The sequence below is a fragment of the Drosophila novamexicana genome, unplaced genomic scaffold, assembly GCF_003285875.2.
Source record: "Drosophila novamexicana strain 15010-1031.04,08,12 unplaced genomic scaffold, DnovRS2.1 tig00004554-arrow-pilon, whole genome shotgun sequence".
Classification (NCBI taxonomy): Eukaryota; Metazoa; Arthropoda; class Insecta; order Diptera; family Drosophilidae; genus Drosophila; species Drosophila novamexicana.
In genome coordinates this window covers 4,522,122-4,546,121 of record NW_020825051.1, presented here as the reverse complement: position 1 = coordinate 4,546,121, position 24,000 = coordinate 4,522,122, and the positions used below count along the sequence as shown (strand labels likewise).

The 24,000-nt window shown below is 39.7% G+C and overlaps 1 protein-coding gene across 1 annotated transcript; it reads left to right on the top strand.

Annotated features, from left to right (window-relative positions):
* Window positions 1-649: 649 nt before the first annotated feature.
* On the top strand, window positions 650-22,886 carry LOC115769496 (SCY1-like protein 2; the record flags this gene model as incomplete). Its single annotated transcript, XM_030714315.1, has 19 exons — window positions 650-1,363; window positions 1,461-1,586; window positions 2,421-2,519; window positions 3,965-4,117; window positions 4,228-4,348; window positions 4,450-4,545; window positions 4,652-4,797; window positions 5,203-5,333; window positions 7,425-7,539; window positions 7,866-8,011; window positions 9,340-9,493; window positions 10,184-10,360; window positions 10,429-10,501; window positions 11,310-11,446; window positions 11,537-11,750; window positions 14,377-14,630; window positions 15,540-15,599; window positions 18,159-18,338; window positions 22,492-22,886. Coding segments are annotated over 19 exons (3,123 nt in total), but the record flags the coding sequence as incomplete, so codon positions are not given.
* Window positions 22,887-24,000: the final 1,114 nt, after the last annotated feature.

Here is a 24,000-nt window from a genome sequence, read left to right as displayed (position 1 = left end):
GCAAATTTACCAATTGTTATCAAAAAGTGTATATAAAAAAGTGTAAATAAATCGTTATTAGGACTTTTGTCGCTATACCCCACTGTGGAGCATGGAACAGGGTACATGAATTGGTTTTCGAGTGACTGCGCCGTGAGTCTAGCGCTCCTCAGCGACTCGGAAACGAAGCGACGCGTTTGGGGCATGTGAAGTGACCGCAATTAAAAGGAAATTATGCGTTCTTTCTTTATTTGCAGCGCTGCGGCTTGAGCTTTAGTTATAACAGCTGGCTGTTGCGGTAAACAGTGGGTGCGATACGTTAACGGTAACTGGTGCAGGCATTGGAACCGGAAACGGAAGTGCTCATAGTCGGCTGGCGGTGCACAGTGCGGGCAGCAACACGGCAACAACGGCGGCCAGAATTTTTTCACGTTTGGATAGCGTCGAGGAGGTGCAACGCAGTCGCAGTGGCAGCGCTGTTGGAATAACGACCGGCGGTGGTGCAGTGGCAGCGGCAGCGGCAGCGGTGGCAGCGGGTTCACCAGCCAGAACTGGCCAGCAGCAGCAGGCTCAGGTCGGCGGTGTCTACGGCAGTGTGGGCAGTGTGGGCGGTGTGGGTGTGGGTGCGGGCGTGGGCGTGGTACCCGGTACAGGAGTCGGCGTCGGCGTTGGCGTGGGCAATGCGGCAGGGGCGCGTAATCGCAGCGCCAGCACAATACTCGAGCTCGGTCAGAGCGGCACGCTAGGCGGCAGTCAGGGCGCGCACACGCGCAAGTATTCCAGTGGCGGCAATGCCGGTCTGCTCGCCGGCGATGTGAATGGCTACGGAGACAACGCGGCGACTGCGAAATGCGATACATATAACGGCGTGGGAACGGGTGCTGGATCCGGTGTTGGTGTCGGTGTCGGTGTCGGTGTCGCAGGCAGAGGCATACCACAGGAGAGAAGCTCAATTGGATCAGTTAATGTGCCAGTTACAACAGTCAGCAGCTTGGGAATAACGCTCCGTGAACGTTTGTCTAGCGTCAGCGGCGCATCTTCGGCAAGTGGAACGACTGGCGAGGCTGGCTTATCGGCAAGTGCTGGCGGTGCAGCTGGTGGCTCAGCGCCAACAATAGGCGGCAGCGGCGGTAGCGGCAGCGTGCCACATTGCAAGCGTCAGGGCAGCTTCTCGAATGTATTCTCAAAGCTAATCGATGGTACGTCCGCTGGCACAATGTTCGCCAAGTTCAAAAGCGCCAACGTGGCGGCCGCCACATCCACACAGAATGTCGCCGAGGGCAATCCTATAACGCAGTACTTCGAGATTGGCAAGCCGGTGGCCTCTGCTGGGCCAGAGCTCATCTGGCGCATACACGATGGGTATCGTAAGAGTGACAACAAGGTGAGCGCGCCCAACAATCTGTTGCTCCCCCAACCCCAGCCCCAGCCCCGGCCCAGTCCACTCTAGTGTAACGCAAATACCCCTCCTCTATCCGTAGGAATGTTCGGTGTTTATATTTGAGAAAAAGGTGGCAGAGAAACTGCACAAGCCGCGCCGCAAGGAGACCATTACAGAGCTGCTGAAGAGCTCGGTAAAGACATTGGAACGCTTTCGTCATCCCAGGGTGAGTGTGCAAATAAAGGGTATATATGCATGCATATACTTTCACAATCTCTTTAACAGCAGTATATATTATGTAAATATGAATGTACATAATTATGTATAACATTTATGTAAAATATTTCAAGAAATTTACCAAAAATATTTCTTGTTCAAAATTGATTTTCAATTTAAAGTCAACGTCAGACCGAATAGTATAAGTCGAGAGTAGCCGACTAGGAGACTACTCTATCTATAGATAGGCGAAGACTTTCTCCTTTCTAAATAGCTTAGAATGAATGACTTTATACGAGAAAGAGAAGAGTCATAGCAAAATATTCTGTACGGCTTGTTGTAATCATCACAGGACATCCGAGAAGCTTCATGCAAGGCATAGTTAGTTTGAACAAAATTTAAGCAATGAAGGTGTATTATTCAAGTCTTGTAGGGAAGTTATGAATAACTTTTGAATAAATATTACATCAAGCCTAGTTCTACATTCCAAGCCCTTAGCTCATGTAATCTCAGACCGAAGCTGACTAAATCAACTTCGCTTTTGATGCTGACCTTACTTTGCAATATTTGAACAAAAATCACGATACCCATTTTTATTGAGTGCAGGGTATAACAAGCATAGAAAAAAGAGTTCAAGTAGAAAAGCAGATTATGTGAATAATAAAAATATATATCTTTTAATCTTGCTTTTCAAATCTGTATCCATATTTTGACCTATGTCTATAATGTATCTATATGTATGCCTTTGAGGATAAGACACATTTCTTAAATTACGTTTACACAATTTGCTTGCTCTCATTTGCCTTATATTGTCCATTACCCATTTGATCTCTCTAACCAACAGATACTTCAAATCTATCATACCGTCGAGGAGAGTGCGGATACGTTGGCCTTTGCCGCAGAGCCCATTTTTGCCAGCCTTTCAAATGTGCTGGCCTTTCATGTGAGTTGTTTTTGTTGTTTGGTTCAGTTCACAGTTTTCAGCTCTCAGTTGTGTTCAGTTGAGTTCGGTACTCCGCCGGGTAGCTGACCAACAGGATATGCAATTTTCGTTGTCGCCCTCTGCTCCATTGTGAATTTGGCTTCGTTTTTAGGTTCTATGCCTTTTCCTGGCAGCTGTTTCAATCAAATGTTGTTGTTGTTGTTGCTGCTGCTGCTGCTGTTCTTTTTTGCGTTCGGTTAAAGTTTCGTATGGCAGCCAGTCAACTGCATAGTTTGGCTTTCGGTTCAAGTGCCAGGCAGCACAGCAATGTGACGTATGCATAAAGCACCCACACACCCACACACACACACACACGCCCACACACACGCCCACACACACGCCCATACTAGCCGACACACACAAATACAACTAAATTGAATTATACTGCGTGCTGGCAGAGTTTACGCTGTGGAGATTGAGTCAATAAAATGATTCGTTTTACTTGCAAAGCTCCGAAATTGATACACGCACACACACACGTACACACATATAGTGAAGTTTGTGCTATGTACTTTGTTTTTTGCCAGAACAAGCCAAAACTGCCAGACAATATTTTAGTTTATTGAGGTGCACACAATAACGACAACAAAACTACAGCAATATCAAACTCTAAAAAAGAACGAACTCAATTCCAACAAAAGTAGAATCGAGTTAAATTACATTGAAAATTTCATGGGTAAAATCCAAATTGTTTTACAAAATAAACAATATGTTCAAGAATAATGGAACAAAAACACACCCAAGAACTCAAAGTTGAACTTAGTGAAGTATTTGTGCACGACAATTACATACAACTATTTGTCAGAAGAGGCAAACAATTAAATAGCTCATCAGTTGAATAACCACACAGGACTAAGACTACTGTGCGATTAAAGGATGTTTTGTGTCTGACTAAAAGTTGAATTTAAGAAAGGAAAAACTTGTTCAGACTAAAGTCAACAAGCTTAAGTAAATAACTAAAGAGTGTTAATTATTTTAAAGCTTAAGTGTATTCAATATTGCATAAATACATCCTGCAGTTCCTTAGTCTACTCTCTTTCTCTCCAGAAATCCAAGCTCCAGTAATAAGGCAACTAATGCTGTTTTCATAACAAAAATAAAATGTAAACTAGAAATATTATAGTCCCACAAAGAACAGATTTTACAAGCTACTTTAAGAGCTACATTTGCCACATGTTTCTGCACCTTAATTTCTTTATTGTCTGCAAAGTTTATGACTTCATGACATAGTTATTTTACCCGCTGGGAGGCTGCAAGAAAAGTGAAAAGAAAAATGCGAGAAAAATTGAAAAAGCAATTGCCATAAAATGCAAACAGAGCATTATTTTTTTTTGGGCTGGGTGGTTTGGTTGTGTGAAGTTGGGGCTACGTGTCTGCCAATTCTTATGCGGGACGCTGTCTTGCAGGAGTCGAAAACCTATGAGAATGCCAGCGTGGCGCCAGCAGTGGGTGGCGGGACGCCACAGACGCAGCCAGCTGCTGGGGCACAGCCCCAAAGGCCGGCGCATGCAAAGGAATACAATTTCTTGGATATGGAGCTGAAATATGGATTCTTGCAGGTAAAGCAAACAACTCCATTCCAATGTGTGGTCCACTCTATGACAGAGAAAGACTGTGTGTATATAGAGATGTATACTTTTTTTTTTTTGTAATGCCTTCTCGTTTTCAGTTAACGGAGGCTTTGTCCTATTTGCACTATTCTGGTCACGTAATTCATCGAAATGTGTGTCCATCTTCTATACTAATAACCAAGCGGGGCATTTGGAAGCTGGCTGGCATGGAATATGTGGGTGAGTTTCAATTGAAATGAATGCGAGTGGCCACTCGATTTGTATTCATAATTCTTTTCGTCGTTGTTGCTCTTGTCGTTGTCGTTGTCGTTGCTTTGCAGAAAGAATGAATGAGACTGATTTGAATAGCTCAATTCCGTGCCCACCATGGAGCAACAGGGTATCAAAAATGGCACAGCCCAATCTGGACTTTATGGGTAAACAATGCGTGACCATTAAACACATATCAACTCCCCATTTAAATAACAAAAAACAAAAAAAGAACTGAAATCCAATCCAACTCTCAATTACATTCAAATCCAGCGCCCGAGACGCAGACGAGCTCCAAATGCAGCCTGCTGAGCGACATGTTCTCCCTGGGCATGGTCATCTGTGCGGTGTACAACAATGGACGACCACTTATACAGGCCGGCAACTCTACATCCAACTATGCCAAGCAATTGGAAACGGTAAGAGTCTCTGCTAGCTAAATTAATTTGCCGGCTGAGCCCGCGGCCAGATCCGAAGCCAAGTAGCAAGTGATGCGGCTGGGGTAAAGTTTTTTGTGTGCTGCTTGTGCTGTAATTAGATTCGCCGCTTTGTCAAATGCAAATGTAATCAAAAGTCCACTTGAAACTCTAATTATTCAGCCAGGTGCTGAAGCTGAAGCTGTAGCTGATGCTCCAGATGCCTCCGGCCATGTCATTAAAACTTTTGGCCCCATTCAGCCAGACTTCAAGTGTTTGCGTCCAATGTTGTGGCCAAGTTTGTTGTTGTTGCTTCGCTTTTTCTTTTTTTTTTTTTTTTTGGTAATCTGGCTTCAGTTGTCGTCATATATCATGGACTGCTCTTGACTTTTCTCTTACCTTTTCCAGCTGGATGACCATGTGCATAAGCTGATGCCGCGGCTGCCCATTGCTCTGCAGGAGGCGACATCGCGCATGGCCAGCCGGGATCCGACAGCGCGACCCACCGCTCAGCTGCTGCAGCTGATCAAATACTTTATGTGAGTAGACAACTAGCTAAATTGGCGCAGTCACCGCCCCTGACACGGACCCCGATCCCGACCCCGACCCCGACCCCGACCCCTACCCCGACCCCTTTTCAACTGTCGCATATCTGCTGCAAATTAATTAACTTTTAACTAAAAGCAAAGCAAGCAAAAGAAAAAGCGACAGCAATTTGCGCAGTTTTAGCAGAAAGTTTTTTGTTTGAGTTTCAAATGAAATTGACACCTGTTAAAAACACGCACACTCACTCACCCCTCTCACAAACACACACACATATACAAACAAGACACGCAATCTCTAAGCCAATTTGTACATGTAGCTAAAATTCAATTGAAGCATTTACTTTTACCTAACCAAGGACACGACGCACACACACTCGCATACACAGACACCACACATAAACACACACACAGACACACGCACACCTTAATTACGTCTGTTTGGTAAATGAAAGCGGTAATCAGGCTTGAAAGACACAATGCGAATCTCTTGAGCTGATTGTGAGTAGTGGAAAGCGAACGAAGCGCTTCGCTCTGTTCCATTACACTGCGGAGAGCGGCGGATTTATGACGACAGCAGCTGCTAGGCAGACCGCCAACAGGCTCCATCTGCCTGGTGTGGTAGATGCGGCAGAAAAAAAAAAATAAAATAAAACTCGCAGACAGTCAGGCAAGCAATGCACAGTGGGCTGTGTGTGCACAAAACTAGATAGAAATTTCAATTTTGATTGAGTTTTTAAAAGAAAAAAAACTTTTTTAAATTAGGATATGCTTAGAATACTGAAGAAGAGATACTCGATAGGTAACAAAAAAAAAATTTACATAAATTTATCTAGAGAATATATTCTCTATTTTTCGAGTCATAGAAAAGATAGTTGGTCCAGGTATTCATTTCATCCAGGTACCCATTTTTCAATGCATTTAAAATGAAATTGTGCCACTGTGCGACGAGCTGTGTTTAGACAAACTGAAAGTCACGGCTGAGGCGTTGGCCGCTGGGCTGACAAAATCTTTGGCTTGGCAAAACTGAGTGTCATACGCCCCGTTGCCGCCCACAAGCCAGTCAGCTAGACTGTCAGTCAGTTAGTCGCTTGTTGGCGGCACTTTGAAGTTCATTTAAATGTTATCAACGTATTCTGCGTGCGTTTTTTAGCTGCGCTTGCAAATAGCTCAACCAGAACTCCCCAGTTCGTGCCGCAGCCCTTATTGCTGATTATGTTGCCCGGGGCTAATCAGCCGGGCCAGAGGGGCAATACTGGTCGCATCTTTCACAGTGGCACTTTGTGTGCAACGGGGCGCATACGCAATGTGATTTAAGGCCGCACTCATTGTTTAACCAAGCGCAGTTTTTATTGCAACCAATGCCAATGCACATTATTTAACTGGTTTTGTAACTTTTATGGCTATTTTTCAATTACCCGCAACGGCAACGCTCCAATGCCGGGTAATCCAACTTTTGTGCCGTCTGCGCACTACTATAAAAGCTGATGCGGGGCTTCGTGTGGCGCGGTGGGGGGCCGGGTGTGGCGAAAATAAATGGGCACCAGTGAAAGGTAAACAGTTTTTGGTAATTAAACATCAGCCAATTATATATCCATAACAATAAAAACGCATTTCTATAAACATTTCACACTTCAGTAGCGAAAACTTTGCCCGCAAAAACAACTGAAAAGCACATAAAATGCTGTGCTTAATCCTGTGCTGTTTCCATGCACAACTATAGATATGTGTATATATGTATATATGTGTGCATGCCACAATTGTTTTAGGGATTATATTCATTTTCGCCCGAGAAGTTTTCAACAGTACCCGAAAGGGATTAAGTGCCAACAAATTTATTTAGATGTCAAAGTATAATTAAAGTAAGCACAAAAAGAAAAATGCTCATGAATTAAGTTTTAACAGGTGCTAAAAACCATCAAGTACCTTCTGTTGAGTACAGGGTATGTAAAATAAAAAAAAAACATTTGCGTAAGGCATTTGTTCTGTTTTGTGGCTAATAAATGTGACAATGGTAGCGAGTGTTAATAAAATGCCTGTCATTCTGTATTTAATTATGATGGACTTTTCTTGTTTTGTATCATTTAGCGATCCGGCTATTAATGCGTTGAAATTCCTCGACGTGGTCAACATGAAGGACACGCAGCAGAAGTCACAGTTCTATAAGACCACCTTGATAGAGGCCATGCCGCTGATACCGCGCGTAAGTATCCTAAAAAGAAAAAAAAAAAAAAACGCGCCCGCACCGGAAACAGATGTTGGCCAGCTTTACGGACACGTCGGCGTCCATTTTTGGTTTTCTGCTCAGCTCTGTCAACGCATTCATCATTAATGGCATCAGGTCGAGCACTTTGCGGACCCAAACAACAGTTTGCAAATTGCGTGCTATTTTATGACAGTTGCAAAACTGTCGCCTGCCATTTGTTATCCCTGGCAGCGGCGCTAGGAAGCGCCATTGCCTGACCAATTGGAAGGCCATCAGCTACTTGGGCGTTATTCCTTACAACTATTGTCGCCCTCCTCTTGCAGAAACTCTGGTGGCAGAACCTGTGGCCCATGCTCAAGTCGGAGATTAACAATGGCGAGGTGCTCGCCGCGGTCCTTCAGCCCGTGATGCTGTTCGTTCAGGAGGCAACGCATGCGGAGTACGATGCCCTAATGTCCGCCACAATGAAGTGAGTGTCATGCGCTCATTATGCGCCCATTTACACACGCACAACTCACACACCCACACACACACTCTGCTTAGGCGAAGGCTTACCGCCTACCATTTAACAGTTAAGTAGCGCTGACCTTTTGTTATTGTTGTGCTTGCTGTGTATGTGTGTGTGTGTGTGTGTGTGTGTGGGTGGGTGTGTGGTTTCTGTGGTTGTGGCCACCACGATAGCTCCTGGGCAAGTAAACAATGGACAGTCGGCGACTTCAACTTTTGTGTTGCTCTTGAACAATTGAAAAACTTTTGTGACACTTTTTATTTAATTTCCATGGCGTTTTATTGCGCGCACACACACACACACACCTAGAGGAACACCACAGTATAGACAAGCGGCGGCACATATTGTAATTTATAGACCACAAGCTGAAGTTAAAGTTGGCGGCGTGCAAAGTTTTGTGATGGGGCCAACTATGTCAGGACTATGCGCACCTTTTGTGGCCTCGTCGCCGCCTGCCAGGCATCTATAAATTAGTAAGCCGCACGGATACGGCTGCAGCTGCTGTACACAGCGAGGGGAATTCAAAAAGGGAACATCAGGTTTTCTATTTCCATGATAATTTATTTCTTTTTCGATATCTCTTGACTTTTGAAAGCGTTCGCTTCATATATCTAGCCTTAGTCACATAGTGACTAATTTATTACTTTTCTATAAAAAGAAAAGTTAAAATAATTTAAAATGTAATTGTTGGAGTACAAAGAGAATTAGGGTGACAAAGCAGCAGATCCTTCCTATGAAAGATTCCCAATCAGCGAAGGGTGCCCCGTAAAAGTTCTCACAATATATTAATCCCCCAGAAAGCAACTGCATTCGCCCTGAAATATCCAGATAGGTAATATCATAGATTTGAATAACAGAATTTAAAAAGATAGAATATCAATTCGGAAATGTGAAAATAGCGTATCTCTTTTATACAATAGTATTGCCTCAAATATGCCTGCAAATATCTCAGATTAAATAGCTACAAAAATAATTTTCTAAACATCGCAAAGAGCCCTCGTATTGGAATAACTTTTGAGGTGGGCGAAAAAAGTTTTCGGACTCTTGTAAGACGCTTATTGACACTGTCATAAAAGTTGCAAATAACAACTTTTCACCCACACACACATTCATTGACACACAGAGAGGCACACTCAAAGCCCGGTTAGTGCGACAATAATGACGCCTTTATTTGGCATCATTTTTTATACAAATATTAAATAAATGTGACGGCAAGGAAACTTTTCGCCAAGTCAAATAAAAATAAGTGTATGTATATATATCATTTTCCTTTGTATCCCTGTCAACAGAATTGTCTATAACACACCGAAATCCATTCAGGCGAGCGTCACAATACTTGAGAACTTGCACTTGATAATTGAGAAAACGAAACCGGAGGATGTCACCACAGATATAATGCCAATGTTATTCTTTTCATTCGACGGATCCACAATTCAAGTGCAGGTAAGCACAACTCGAAGACGTTCGTTTCAGTTTACCTGACTTGGCATAGATATGCAAATTAGCCAGACAGCTGCAGGAAGTGAGAGAGAACTTGAAGGCGACAGAGATAGGGAGAATGCGAATGGGAATGGGAATGGGAAAATGGGTTGACACGTCAACTGAGTTGGCATTTGCCTTAGCGTTGATTGTGTAATTACAGCAGAAAATTCTTAATTAACTGTGGCACAAAGATGCCTCTTAAGCAGCTCGGTTGCCACTTCAAATTTATTGCCTACGAAAGTTCTTCTTATTTGTAATACTTATTACCTTAACTCTTAAACAGCCCAGGAAACAGTTTTTGACACTCGGAATTTCAAGTAGCTAAAAATCGTTTGTAAAATTAACTAGAAACCTCTTGCGGCATACAGATAGTTACTTGAAATAAGAAGAATTTCTATTTTAAGATATTTTGTACTTCGGCATTTCTTGGTAGCAATGCACAAGTTTTACATTGTAAGATTGATAGCTTAATAATCGGAGGATTAGAATGTCAGAACATTCGATCCTTTTGCTCAACTTGAAGCTGATAATAGAACTAAGCAGCTGTCATAGTCGCATTGATTGATTATCTCAGAGAAATCCATTGCATACGTCCATATCGGATGTTCGCTTATTACTATTTCTCTAATATAATAATTTCCCATGACACAGAGCGCGGCTGTTGTGGCCGTGGCCAATGTGTTTGATAGCATTGATGAGCTGTCCATTCGTCGCATGGTTTTGCCCAAAGTCAAATTGGTATTTGAGAAGAACATCACGGATCCAAAGATTGTGCAGAACGTGCTCATGTGCATTGAGCGTGTCATGGACCGCATGGAGCGGGCACAGGTGCGTTTACCAACTAACCCAGTCCCTAACAAGCCCCATTCAACTGTTGCCATGGTGTAATCCTGCAGGTTATGGAGGAGGTGCTGCCCTTGCTGGCAAATGTCCGCATACCAGATCCGGATATTATCATGCGGACTGTGCGTAAGTAGAACAAACAACCTTTGCACTGGCTAACTCCAGATAAATTCAATTGATACTGACTGCAAAAAGTTAATAGAATTTTACACGCACACACACACACAAACATACGCAACACACACACACACACATTCCTATGGAAACGACCAGCATTGTTATTGTGGATATAAAAACTAATTAACTATCATAAAATTGAATCTGAGCCAACCGTCTGAGTGGGTTAAGGCATGTGACTGTGCGCAGTTGTATAAAACGTGCTTCTTAAATTTAATATGTTTATAAAAAAGAGTATATTGTTCTTGTTAAGTCCGTCTCTTACGTAAGGTTTTATATAATTTTGCAATTTGAGACTTAAGATTTGGAATATATTTTCTAGCTTCTATAGCGTTTGTTATACCCTAAGCCCACTAAAAAAAGGGGTATATTGATTTTGTGCAAACGTATGTAACAGGCAGAAGGAAACATCTCCGATCCCATTAAGTATATATATTATTGATCAGCATTAATAGCCAAGTCGATATAGCCATGCCCATATGTCTGTCCATCAGTCCGTCTGTCCGCCCAACCGTTTGTCCGTATGTATCAACACGTAGATCTCAACCCATAGTAGGAGAAAGTTCAGGGTATCCCCTAGTCCGGCATCGCGACTAGAATACTTTTACATGAAATACTGAAACAACAAGTTGTTTCGCTCTGCACAGTGCGAGAGGTTGTGTGTGTGTGTTTGTGTTTGTGTTTGATTAGAATTACGCAGCGAACAACAACAAGAACATGACAGTTGCTTACTATTAATATGGCATACAATTTGCAGGCATCTACCACAAGCTGTTTGCGGACAAATCCTATGGCTTAACTGTGGAAACGATGGCCACCAATGTGCTGCCCCTGCTCATACCGCACACTGTCAATCCGTCGTTGAACTTCGAGCAATATTGCTATCTGCTTGAGGTAACATATTTTTGACTACGAGTCAGCCAAAAATGTTCGGTAATTGTAAATTTTGGATGGCAATTGCCGTGGCCATCGTCCATATTGCAGGTGCTGCAGCAAATGCTGGAGGCCATCGATCGTCAACAGCGCAACAAATTGAAGCTGGACAATCTATCGATGGCCTCGCCGGAGCGGCATCGCACATTGAGGCATCAGTACTCCACGGACAACATGAATGCCCCACCATTCAATATACCAAATTTGCGTATTGATCAGCGCAAGACATCCAGTGCTGAGGATATGGCGCGCAAGAATTCTGGTGGTAAGTGGAAAATCCGACAAGTGTGCAGATGTGCCAGCTGCTATGACAGGTATGCCAGGTGGGACAGGTATGCCAGGTAGGCGTGGTCGCTGTTGATTGCATAATGAATAATGAGCTTAGCCGCAAGAGCGGCTTAATTGAACATTTTCATTTGAATTTCCATTCGGACTTTCCGTTTGATATCCATGGTACGTGACAGTTTAGCAGGTTGGCCGCCTAATCAGGCCGTGTCCAGGAGCGCTCACTAATTTGTCAAACCGAAAATGAGCCGTGAGCAGCGGCATTTAATTGTGTTATGCAAATGAAAATTGGAAATTAAAATGAAAATGAAAATTATAATCAAAGCCAGCGAGGCGGCTGCCCGCAGCCCGCAGCCCGCGGCCACACGGCAGCTGGTAGCGGAGGCGTAGTCGGAATCGGGGATTGGAACGTGTTACCTGCACCTGCAACACTTAATGAACTTTCAACCTTAACGATGATTTATTATGATGTCCTTAATCGCTTGTAAACACAATGTCATGGCCTTTGGGCGTGCGTGTGAGAGTGGTGCAAACTTTTAATTTGACGCAAATGCGTGAGTTGGATGCAAGTCAAAAAGTCGCTCGGTTTTTCGCACCCGACTCACATTTCACGGCCCGTTGCAATGTCAACGAGACGAACGTGTCTGTGCGCGTGTGTGTGTGTGTGTATGCGGCTTTCTCTCTGGTAAATTACGTGAGGCAACTGCATATTGCAAATTGACATGTTGCTGCCACGCTTTCCATTCAAGTGCAAAGAGATTGGCTGCTGCTGCGTGCTATGGCCAAAGCAACAAGCAGCAGCAAGTGGCAAGTGGCATGGGGCAAGGGGCAAGGGGCACTGCGGCAACGCTGCGGTTTTTGTGGTTAACAGTAAACAAATGCAATATGTTGACGATATATGGCCTAGCCGTGTATGTGTCTGGGTCTTGTGTGCTTTACACACTGTACTTTGCCAGCTATCATAAGCACATTCAATATTTACGCTTCATTGCATATGTTTTTGCGATATTACGTATACGCCTGGCTGGTTGCTTTCAGTTGGATTTTTAGCGTATACATCAAGCTGAATTGATGTGCCAAAAGTAGTCTTAAGAGTAGCATTTTTAATTTATTGAGCGTAGAATTGAGTGTGGTATTATGGGATGAAATCCAGGCAAAAGACTTGTTTGCAGGCGTGTTATTAAGATTATTGTTGTCAAAATATAAACACAACAATATTTTAACTGAGCAAAAAGGGTTTTTAGGCATTTTATATACTATATCCTTAGCATAAAAGGTGTTTGGTTAAATAGTGGATTAAATTATAAAAACTAGAAAGTAATGATATCTTCGGAACGCCGAAGTTTAAATTAAATGAGAATAGTGTAACTCGTTAATGTCGAGTTTGATAAAAATAAAGCGGAAAACAATATTTTGCCATATCAGACCGAACGTTCCTTTGGCAGTTATATGGTATAAGTATCCGATGTTGATAAGATTTTGTCTATATACGAGTTACAAATGTACTTTAACTACTAGAACCAACATTTCCACCGATCGTTCCTGTGGCAGCTATTTGATATAGCGCTCCGATCCGGACGATTTCGACACATATACAGCCTGCCACAGAAGGGCATCCTATGGAAAGTTTCAAGGCGATAGTTTTATAGCTCAGAGACTAGCTCGCATAGAAACAGGCACACAGGCGGAGAGATAAGCAGACAAAAAGACGGACAGACGTACAGGCAGACGGACATAAGCTATATGAACTTGCCTGCTCGTGCTGATTTAAAGTATATGTAAATACTTTTTGGGTTTGGGGACGTCTGCTTCTATGCGTTACACACTTTATTAAAAAATAATAATACCTCTACAAGAGTATACAAATCAGAAGCATGTGCTACATAAGCACAGCCAACAAATGAACAAGAGGTTAAACAAGTTTCTCCGATAAATGTCGGATAGATTTTTTCACAGAAAAAAATAAATTGATTTGTGTTGAACCGAATAAACGCATGTTGATATTGTGAACTTGCAATTAAATATAGTGAAATCATTGAGAATATGTTAAGCACAAAAAGGAGAGTCGTAAAAAATTAAGCAGAATTTTATTGATATACCTTTCGCATTTTTTTCTTTAGTAATTTTACGAATTTATATGCGTTCATAATTGAGTTTCATGGGAATGAATAAGAATGAACGGAATTGGATGGAAATGTCACAGTTGCAGCTCAGTGTGCAAACAGTCAAGTAAATAACTGTTGACGCAAATTGCCAGATGCATCAGCAGCAGAGGCAGGCTGCTTGTGGGGTGAGGTGGTGTGGGGTGGGGTACAAGGTGCACAGGTACGAGTCACATGCAGTAGTTGCCGCAGCTGCAACCGCAGATTGTGCGTTTGTCCTTGACAATGACAGCGGAGCGAATGCACACACACAAACACACACACACAGAGTCAGACACACATGACATTGCCACACTTGGCCACATACTGTGGCAGGCACTGTACAGCCGAAATATTTTGGAAAAGCTTGTGGGATGCACAACAACACATTATTAAACCTAATTAGCTGGCCAATGTTCGTGATAATTGTAATTCTGCATAATGCATCTTTGCATATTTGTCCAGGCTCTGGCATGCTGGGCGGCTGGTGGTTTGGCTGCTCGCCATCGTCACCGGATAGCAATTTCCTGCGCGTCGGCAATGTGTTTCCCAATCGACGGCTCTCGGACAACACGCTGATGACACCAAAGATACGCATCGCGCCCTCCTGCGCCTCCTCGCCGGGCGGCACACCGGGCAGCGGCCTGCCCACCCGTCGGCACTCGAGCATTGGACCCCAGGAGCGACGCGGCTCCACCATCAATTTGTCACCGCCAACTGTAAGTTGTTTGTGTTTTGGGGTTCGCGCTTACACGTTTTGGATTCTTGTTTATTATTATTTGTTTTGCGAGCGCAATTTTGTTTTTTTTTTTTTTTTGTTCTGCCTTTGTGGTCGCTTCATTTGGCATTCAGTTGAGTTTCGTTTCTCCCAGTTTTGTGCTGCTGCACTGACCTCTGCTCTCTATTGTTTGTTTGACTGCTGCCAGTCACAAAGGACACTTTCGGATATTTTATTCCAAAAAAAAAAAAAAAAAAAATAAAATAGAAAATAAATCTCTATTTAATGCGCTTTCAGTTTTTCTGTTCTTTACAATTGACTTTTCGAGTTCTTTTCCCCTGCCTTTACAATAGAGTTTTACTTTTCAAATTGTATTTACCCATAGCGCCTAGCGAGTAGCATATAGCGTATTTTACAGTTCAACAACAACAAAGTACAGTTGTCATCACAAAACTAAAGCTACAGCTACTTAACTATAACAACAACAAAGCCGCTCAACATTGCGCACATCTTGAGAACAACATGAACATGAGAAACATGCCGTTCTATATTATAAAATTTATTTTAATTTATATTTAGTTTTTATTATATGATTATGAACTGTTTTGTATATTTATAAATACTTATGATCAGCTCATTTCCCGCAATGAATGATAAGAAGAAGATAACCAAAATATCAATTTGCCAAACGCTCTAACACACGCTCTTTTATCTTATCTTCACTCTCCCGCCCCGCCATTCGCTCGTCTCAACACAATTAAAATACCTAAAAAAAAACAATAAAACACAAAACAAATGTTGTCGCCGTCGCCGTTGTGTCTCTTTGCAACTTTCCTTCGCTTATCTATAAACATATGTATATATAAAACATATTATGATGCATATATATATATACATGTGCCATATATAGTACGGCGCTCGAGGTAGCTCTGGATCGAGTCTATCGGTGCCCTCCACCTCAGCCTATGTTGTAAGTCTAAAAAACACAGAAGTGATTTACAAATTGATATTCATATATTGTGCAACAAAATAATAACAATTACAACCACAACAACAACAACTCGCTGTGCTTGGGTCCATTTGTAGTTGTGCAGCATCCATATTCAGAGAGAGCAACGAAATTGTCTTGTGGTGTTTGTTTACTGTTCTTGTTTTCATTGTGGTTGCTGTTGTTGTCGTCGTCAAGCAGTCAACATTTGCACGACATCAAACTCAACTTTGTACACAACATCACAAATACACACACACACCGACACCCACTGGCGCACGCACACATATTCATAAGCAAACGGCTGCTGACAAAAGTATTTAGTTGGCCCCGAAATGTATGCTACGGTTTTTGTGTGTGCAGTTCACAAATATGTCAGCCGGAAGTTGCTCGCTCATACCAACTTGTTTCTGGCGATCTCTCTCTCTTTGTGTCTCTCTCTCTCTCTCTCTCCGTATTTCTCATTCTCTTACTCACTACAATCTGTAAAACTTTTTCTCTTATTGAACCGCAACTTGCAAGTCAGTTTTCGATATGAGTTTCAATTTAAATATAAAGTTGCATTTGAACTGTTGCCTAACTAGAATCTACAACTCGTATGCTGCCTGAATCGTTCTGATACTCTCTGTACTTACCTTGACGTGCTGCCTGAATGGAAAATGTAACAGCAACAATTCGGTTTGATTGTATCTTTGGTTTTTTCGTTTTCATTTATATTTGTTGCCTTCTGTCTATGTATTGAACTTTAACTAATTTGCAACTGTCTTGATTTACATTTTGTACAGTCATTTCTATGATTGTTGTTTCCGTATATATTCAAGAGGCTGTTCTCTTGTCTCTGTGGGCGTGGCACGCCTTAAACTGGCTGCTTATGCTAATGCAGTGTATATGAAAATGTTGCCATCTACTGTTTGTTTTTGTAAATTCGAAACTTGACTTCTTTATTCTTTGTTCTTTATTTTGTATACGTTGTTGTAAAAATTTTGCATTTGTACATATATATATATATATATTTTAAACCTGTTGAGAATTGTTATGTGAATGAAAAGGAGCCGTAAGTAAAGGTCAAATCCATACAAATTTCAAGAGGGTTTTTTTACTGTTTGTCAACGTCGCTGGTTTCGAAAATGTGCATCGATTGTGTACATTTTGCCGTAATTAAATGTATTAAAAATATTTTGTTTAAAACTTTCACACTTGACAAGGCGATATTTCAATTTGTATACTTGATGTTTCTGTACTATATATGAAGTCTTTATGTCTTTATGCTAAATTTGTTCTAAATGAAGTTACAAAAAAAAATGTATAAAAAAAAGAAAACAAATGACGAATAGGTATTTGGAACACATTAAACACGAATGAAGCTGACACCATACACATCCAACAATCCGAAGAATAAATAATTCGAAATAAGATATTGCTTAACTTAACTTATTCATTAAATGTCCCGATCGTGCTCAGTTGTTGATTTGATTTTGTGTTTGTTTTTGTATTTGTATTTTCTTGTAATGTTGCGTTGTCATTTCGACTGGTATATAAAGCCAACACACACACACACGCTACACAAATACCATCACACAGAGCTATATATAAGAGTTTGAGTGTATTTCTAATGTTTGTGCTTTTTACCCAATTGATGTTACTGAACTTCTTGTTAAGCGCGCATCTTACGCTGTGGACTACCCATACTTCAAATCATATAGAGTGCAACACACACTCACACACACACACCCACACACGTACATACATTACTATGCATATATGCTGTATTTATATCATGTGTGTATTTTCGTTTTTCCATTCCATGTACCAACAACAAATATATATATATATATAACATATAACTATATCGACAAAAAAAAAAACATAAATCGAATAAATTAATACAATTTGCAGCTTGCACGGAGCATGATCGTGAGTACACGTTTCATTATTTCGGATTTTTTCAATTGAATTTTATTTGAATTTCGCTCTGCTCTCTGCCTTTAACTATTCACCACACACCCACACCCACACACACACACTTACACGCACACGCACTCAGACATGTGTAAGCTGATGTTGAATTTTTATGTTAATGTAATTTGTATTTTGAGTTTGAAACGGCGCCCATCCTAACCAAATTTGTGCTCGCTGCGCGTTCTAATTGGATTCCATTTATATACGCGTACTCGATTGATTCATACCTGTTTACTAAGTATTCACTTAATATTCATATATATTTATGCTACAGTGTTTGCGCTGTGTTTATTCCTGGCTGTTGATTGGGCTCGACGCGAGCTCCATTATTTGATTTGTTTGTTTGTTTGTTTGTTCGATTGTTTGTTTGTTTGTTTATTGCATACTCACATGTCCTGTGTATCAGCTTTGGTAAACACTCATTCACTCAGCTCAGCTGCTATTTAGGCACACTCAAAACTAACAACACTTTGCATTTATTCAAGCACGAAAAATAAGAGAACAAGAAGAACTCTTCTGATCGCACAGCTCGCAACTAAATTGAAGCACCCATGGTGACAAGCTTTAACTAATCTTCCAAAGAAATCTCCTTTATTGTACTCCCAAAAACAGGGTGGCTCCATGCCCAACACATCGAGCAGTGTACCATTTCTGCTGTCATCCAGTATGCAATCGATACGTTCGCGCCGTACATCGACTGTGCTGTCATCGGGTCCACTCGGCTCCGGTTCGGGCCTGTTGCAACAGTTGGGATCCGGCATGGTAAGACAATTAACTTCCGTATCCGGTACGGTTAGTCCGGTGCCGCTATTGCGGGTGAATGGTACGCGCAACAACAACAGCGTCCGAAAGTGTCCGTCACTCAATATAACATTCAGTCAATAATATAACCTGAACGAAATCGGCGGGGCCCAACCTCCGGCTGATTACAACAATTACCATTACAATCACAACAGTTACAACTACAACTACAGCTACAGCAATGTGCGGTACAGGGCGCAGCTACGCAACATGAATCTCAATCTGAATGCGCCAAAATAATAAAAGAAAAAACCCAATCGAATTGAGTCGAAATTTTCGAGAAAAGGTTGTAACTAAAATAAAAACAAAATGAACCAACTGAAAATATCACTAAAAGTTGTATGCAAAAATGGGGCAGAGGGTAAAATGAAGCAAACCAAATTAACTTAACTTATTATCAATATATTTACCATATGCACACATATATTTATATGTGTACTTATAATTTACTACTTATATACAGTTTAGTAGTAGTCTACTCAACTACAATTAACAACTAACTAAAACACATTCGAGAATTGTGTACAAACAAACAAAAATATGTTGTTTTTGCCAATTTTATTAACAATAGCATATAACGCATTCGTAAGTGTACAATAAATGTTAATGTCGCATTGAAAACATATCCGATAAATCGTAACGAAAGTTATTTATTATATATACATATATACTATGTATACTATATACACATAACTATAACTCATATTATGATTGTTATATTATGTACTTGGTAGCATATTATTATTATTATTTTTATTGCTATTATTATAATTATATCTACTTATTAGTTGTTGCTGCGTAAAATTCACTCAAAAGCAAAACACACACAAACAGGCACACACACACACACTCACATCGAAATTTGAATACAATTTTTTATACCTTGAACCCATTAAAAATGGGTATAAGGGTATATTGTATTTGTGCGAAAGCCAAATGTATGTAACAGGCAGAAGGAAGCAACTCCGACCCCATAAAGTATATATATTCTTGATCAGCATAAATAGCTGAGTCGATCTAGCCATGTCCGTCTGTCCGTCCGTCCGTCCGTCCGTCCGTCCGTCCGTCCGTATGTATGGACGCAAGGATCTCAGAACCTATAAGAGCTAGAGACTGAAATTTTAGATGTAGATGCTCCTAGCTCCCGCGCAGATCGAGTTTGTTTCCGATAATCGATAACTTACTGCGTTTCCAAGCAATCGATAAGAATCGATATCGATATCCTGTTTTTTGTGCAATTTTGGTAAATAATAAGAACTAGACCAAACTAACACCAAACTTGACATATAGCTTCTAAAATAGAATATATATATGAATTTGATGTTGGAAGAAGAGGGTTCAGGGTATCCCCTAGTCGGGAGCTCCCGACTAGAACCTCTTACCTGTTTTATTATGCAAGAAATGAATACAAATTAATGCCAATTTTTTTCGGGCTCTCAATATAAATTGTGCGCGTATATATTTTGAATTGAATTATTCATTACAATTGATATCTATAACTTACGCAGACAGACACACACACACACACACACACACACACACACACTAACACACATATATATGTGATGTGTGCGCATATTGTAATTTAAATCCCAAAATGTAGTTGAATGTGCAAACGTGATGTTGGTTTTGTTTAAATTCATTGTCATTGTCGTCAAATCAATTGTTATTGAGAATTGGTATGTACTTAAGCCAAATAACAACAAATTAGTTAAGCACATACTATCTTTTGTTTATTTATTTTCTTTTGTTATAATATTAAACAATGACACTTTAGCGTAGTTAAGTTTAAGCTGACAGTTGTGACAGTCGCTGCATTGGCTTTTTCCCCCAGAAAGTGGTTTAGTAACATGGCTGGGTATACTCCATTGTTGAATGTAAATATTTAATTCATTTAATTTGAAAGTTTGTTGAATGCTTTGCTTACATTTTAAGCCTTAAATTGCATGTATTATGCTTGCAACTGTTTTCAATCATTTGATTGAAATGAAGCTTTTACTATTTCGATTTGCGTTCCAAATTACATAAAAAAAAACATATCGAAGAGTTTAATCAGTTAGCTGATACTCTCTCATTAGGAGGTCGATTTATTAGGTGAATTCACTTGGAATCGAGGAAACGTGATAGGCTAATGTTCAGGGATTAAAAAAACTATGGACAATGTAAATGGGATTTCTGGTTTTGAAATGCTCAAAATGCGGAATATGTAGCACTGTGATAAATGTGAATCATTAACTAATGCTGTACTTAAATGTGGCTGAATCCATGCGAATGTCCACACAACTAGGCACATTTGTTAATTAAGTGTTGGTACAATTCGATTCCAGCACGATTCCTTGATAAATCGACGTCAATTTGAACAACACATTAAATGCATGCTCACGAATTTCGTTAAGCTCAGTTCTTATGTCTAAACCAAATTGTGATTGTCTATGAACAGCACAAGAGAAACAACTGAATACACTCATAAAACTCGTACTGTACTATATTCGTACTCGTATTTGATATGTACTTGTATATACGTATATTTATATAAATGGAATTGTTATGTATTTACTATTTACTATTTACTATTTACTTGACTTGCCATTTTACTTTCTGCCCATCTGCATTGCACAAGAATATATATATAGTACTATATATCTGGAAATACAACTAACGCAGAGATAAATATTAAAATCTATACAACTGAAAGTATAGATTACAAAAGTAAAGATAATGAACATAAGTACCTTTAAGTACATGGAACTCTCTACACTCGTATTTGAATGACTGACACTGAAGACGTGGTCCTCGAGCTGAAGGCGCTGCTAAACTAATTTAAACTTAAAACTTAAACAACTTGCAACTAAACGTATAAACTGACTAACGATGTTGATATGCATTTGTATTTCTACCCAACTCAATTTACAATGAAGTCATTGCGAATTTATTGTACTCGTAATTGCTGTTTAAATCTATTATATTCGTGAATCGTATTTTGTATAATTAATGCTATGTATTTAACGATAATGTTGCTTTGGCTGCCTTTGTGCTTGTTTTTATGTTGTGCAAAGCCCCCTCGCCCCCGCCTTCCTTTCATGTATGCTGCGAACCTCTTGTGTGTGTGTATGTTTGCGTAGCTATTTGATTTGGTTTCGATTCATTTTATTTTTGCTATACAACACATCTATTGTTATCGTAAGTCATATATTTAAACTTCGAAATGTGCCTTAAAAGTTTAGAGTTTTCGCATTCTGTAGCTGCATACAAATGCGAAAATTATACATATAAATATACTCGATATACAACAGATGCGAGAGAAAGTAAATACTTTTATCAATATATATGTATGTATATTTATGGATAAACGTTAAGTATGCTATAAGTCGAGGAGAGTCCAAGCAAAACTATCCAAATATCCACTCAAGCCCACACACACACACACACTCGCACACACACACACACACACACTCGCCCACCTTCCCATCAACAATTGTACCTTAGTAGTGGTTTTGTAGACAAACACAAACAGAAAAAAAAAACACACTCACACACACACACACCCACCTACACACACATCAGTACCAATAATAACCGTTACTAACTATCGATGTGTAGTTTGCATTTGAAGCGACCGAAACATTTCCACAGCAGATCCCAACCCAAGGAACCCGCGATTTGTAGTCGTATAATGTGTGCATGATCTTGTACCTAGTAACAAATCCCTTAAATCAATCAATCAATAAACAACCAAGTGCCAAGTATTTTAAACATCCTGAAAACAAAACAAAAAATAAAATAAAACCATTAGTCGTTGTCCTTTTATTATTATAAATATTCCATATATACTTGTAATAATCATGTGTATACCCCAGTTTTCTACTCTCCACATACTTATCTCCGGTTCCTTCGTTGTGATCCATGTACGTTTTATATTCGTATTATAATCGGTGTCAGCTACTCTAGCATACATATAACTCAGCCGTATTCAGTATTTATCGGGCTATAGCCGAAATTGCCCTCTTTGTATGATCGTAGTTACAACATTTAACATCTCTCTATAGCTTATATTGAAGATCGAGTCAAAATCAAAAATTGATGGCCTAATTATTTTGCAACAACTTTATTACAGTATCAACTATTCTCCGGACGTAACTAAAATGATTATTGAATTTAAATGAAACTATATTATATATTTTTAAAGCAATTTCGGTCCATTAATTAAACACCAATAATGAACTTATCTTAGCGCTATATGTATACAGTATTTACACAATACAAACATTGTAAACGTCAGCCAAAAAAACAACAAAAGCAACAAAAAAAAAAAAACAAAAACAAAAAGAAATTTCAATTAATTCTAAATGTTATTAGAGAGCAAATTTGATGTCATCCGAGCAACAATTACTTAATTACAACATAAATATTTAAACAATTTATATGTATTTAGAGTACCCAAAATGTGTTAAACACAGTCCAAAAGAAACAAAGAAACACGCTACTAACTCAAAAATTGAAACAAAAGCACACTAAAAATATTTGCTAAATGCAATCAATATATACATATATATACACTATACTCATGCATATATTATATGAAGTTAACTACTATCTAGGCATTGATTCATGTCGATCACATGAATACACTCGAATCTATGGCATACATATTATGCATACATACATATATCCTATACAGAACCATATCAATATTTTTCGAATTATTTAAACTGCAGACATACAAACATGCTACATATCTGTGTAAAGATATATATCAAAATACTCGACAAGATCGGATAACATTTGAAATGCAACTTCCAAAATGACAAAACTATCAAAACTGAAAATGATTTCAATATAAATCATATTTTCTGAGCGCCGCTTTTTCTTTCGTTGATTTGCAATTGAATTCGTCACTTGGAAGTTTGCATTGATAAGGAATAAAATTTATCTACCTACTTATTTGAAGGAAATCGTGTACCTAGAGCGTACCTACTCGACACCAGCCAATTCGAACAGCAGAGCAATCAATATATCCATACTATATCATTGTTATAAAGCATATATAGCACACGATATTTTTCAGCCAAACAAGTTGAACATTGAACACACACGATTTGCGACAAATCTGGACCAAGTGTCATCCATAACCCAACCCCCCAACAATTATACCAAAAATGTTTAGAAAACTGCTACTAAGGTGAATACACACACAGTATCACAGTCTATGCATAGTCTCTATAGTAAGCGCTTATATTTGACGGTCTGTAACTTTAACTACTTGAGTATTGTGCAAGTCAATTTGTATAGTTGATATATATATATAGTACAGCAGAGGGCAGAGTATAATTGATATACATATATCTATATATTATATACATACATTGATTGATCGGCAAACAGATCGTAAAGCACGAAAACTCTTAAAGCTTTAGGAAAACCAAACACAAACAAAAAACAAGAAATGCTTTCAACAGCAGTTTAAACAATTATTATTGTTGTAGTAGATTTAGCATTTAGAATTGATAAAAACCAAAATATATGAATTTATATATAAATATATGTATGTTTACAAGACAACTTTATTATCTAAACAAATTCGTATGATCAGTGCTCTGTGCATCATCCAGCAGAACAACACGAA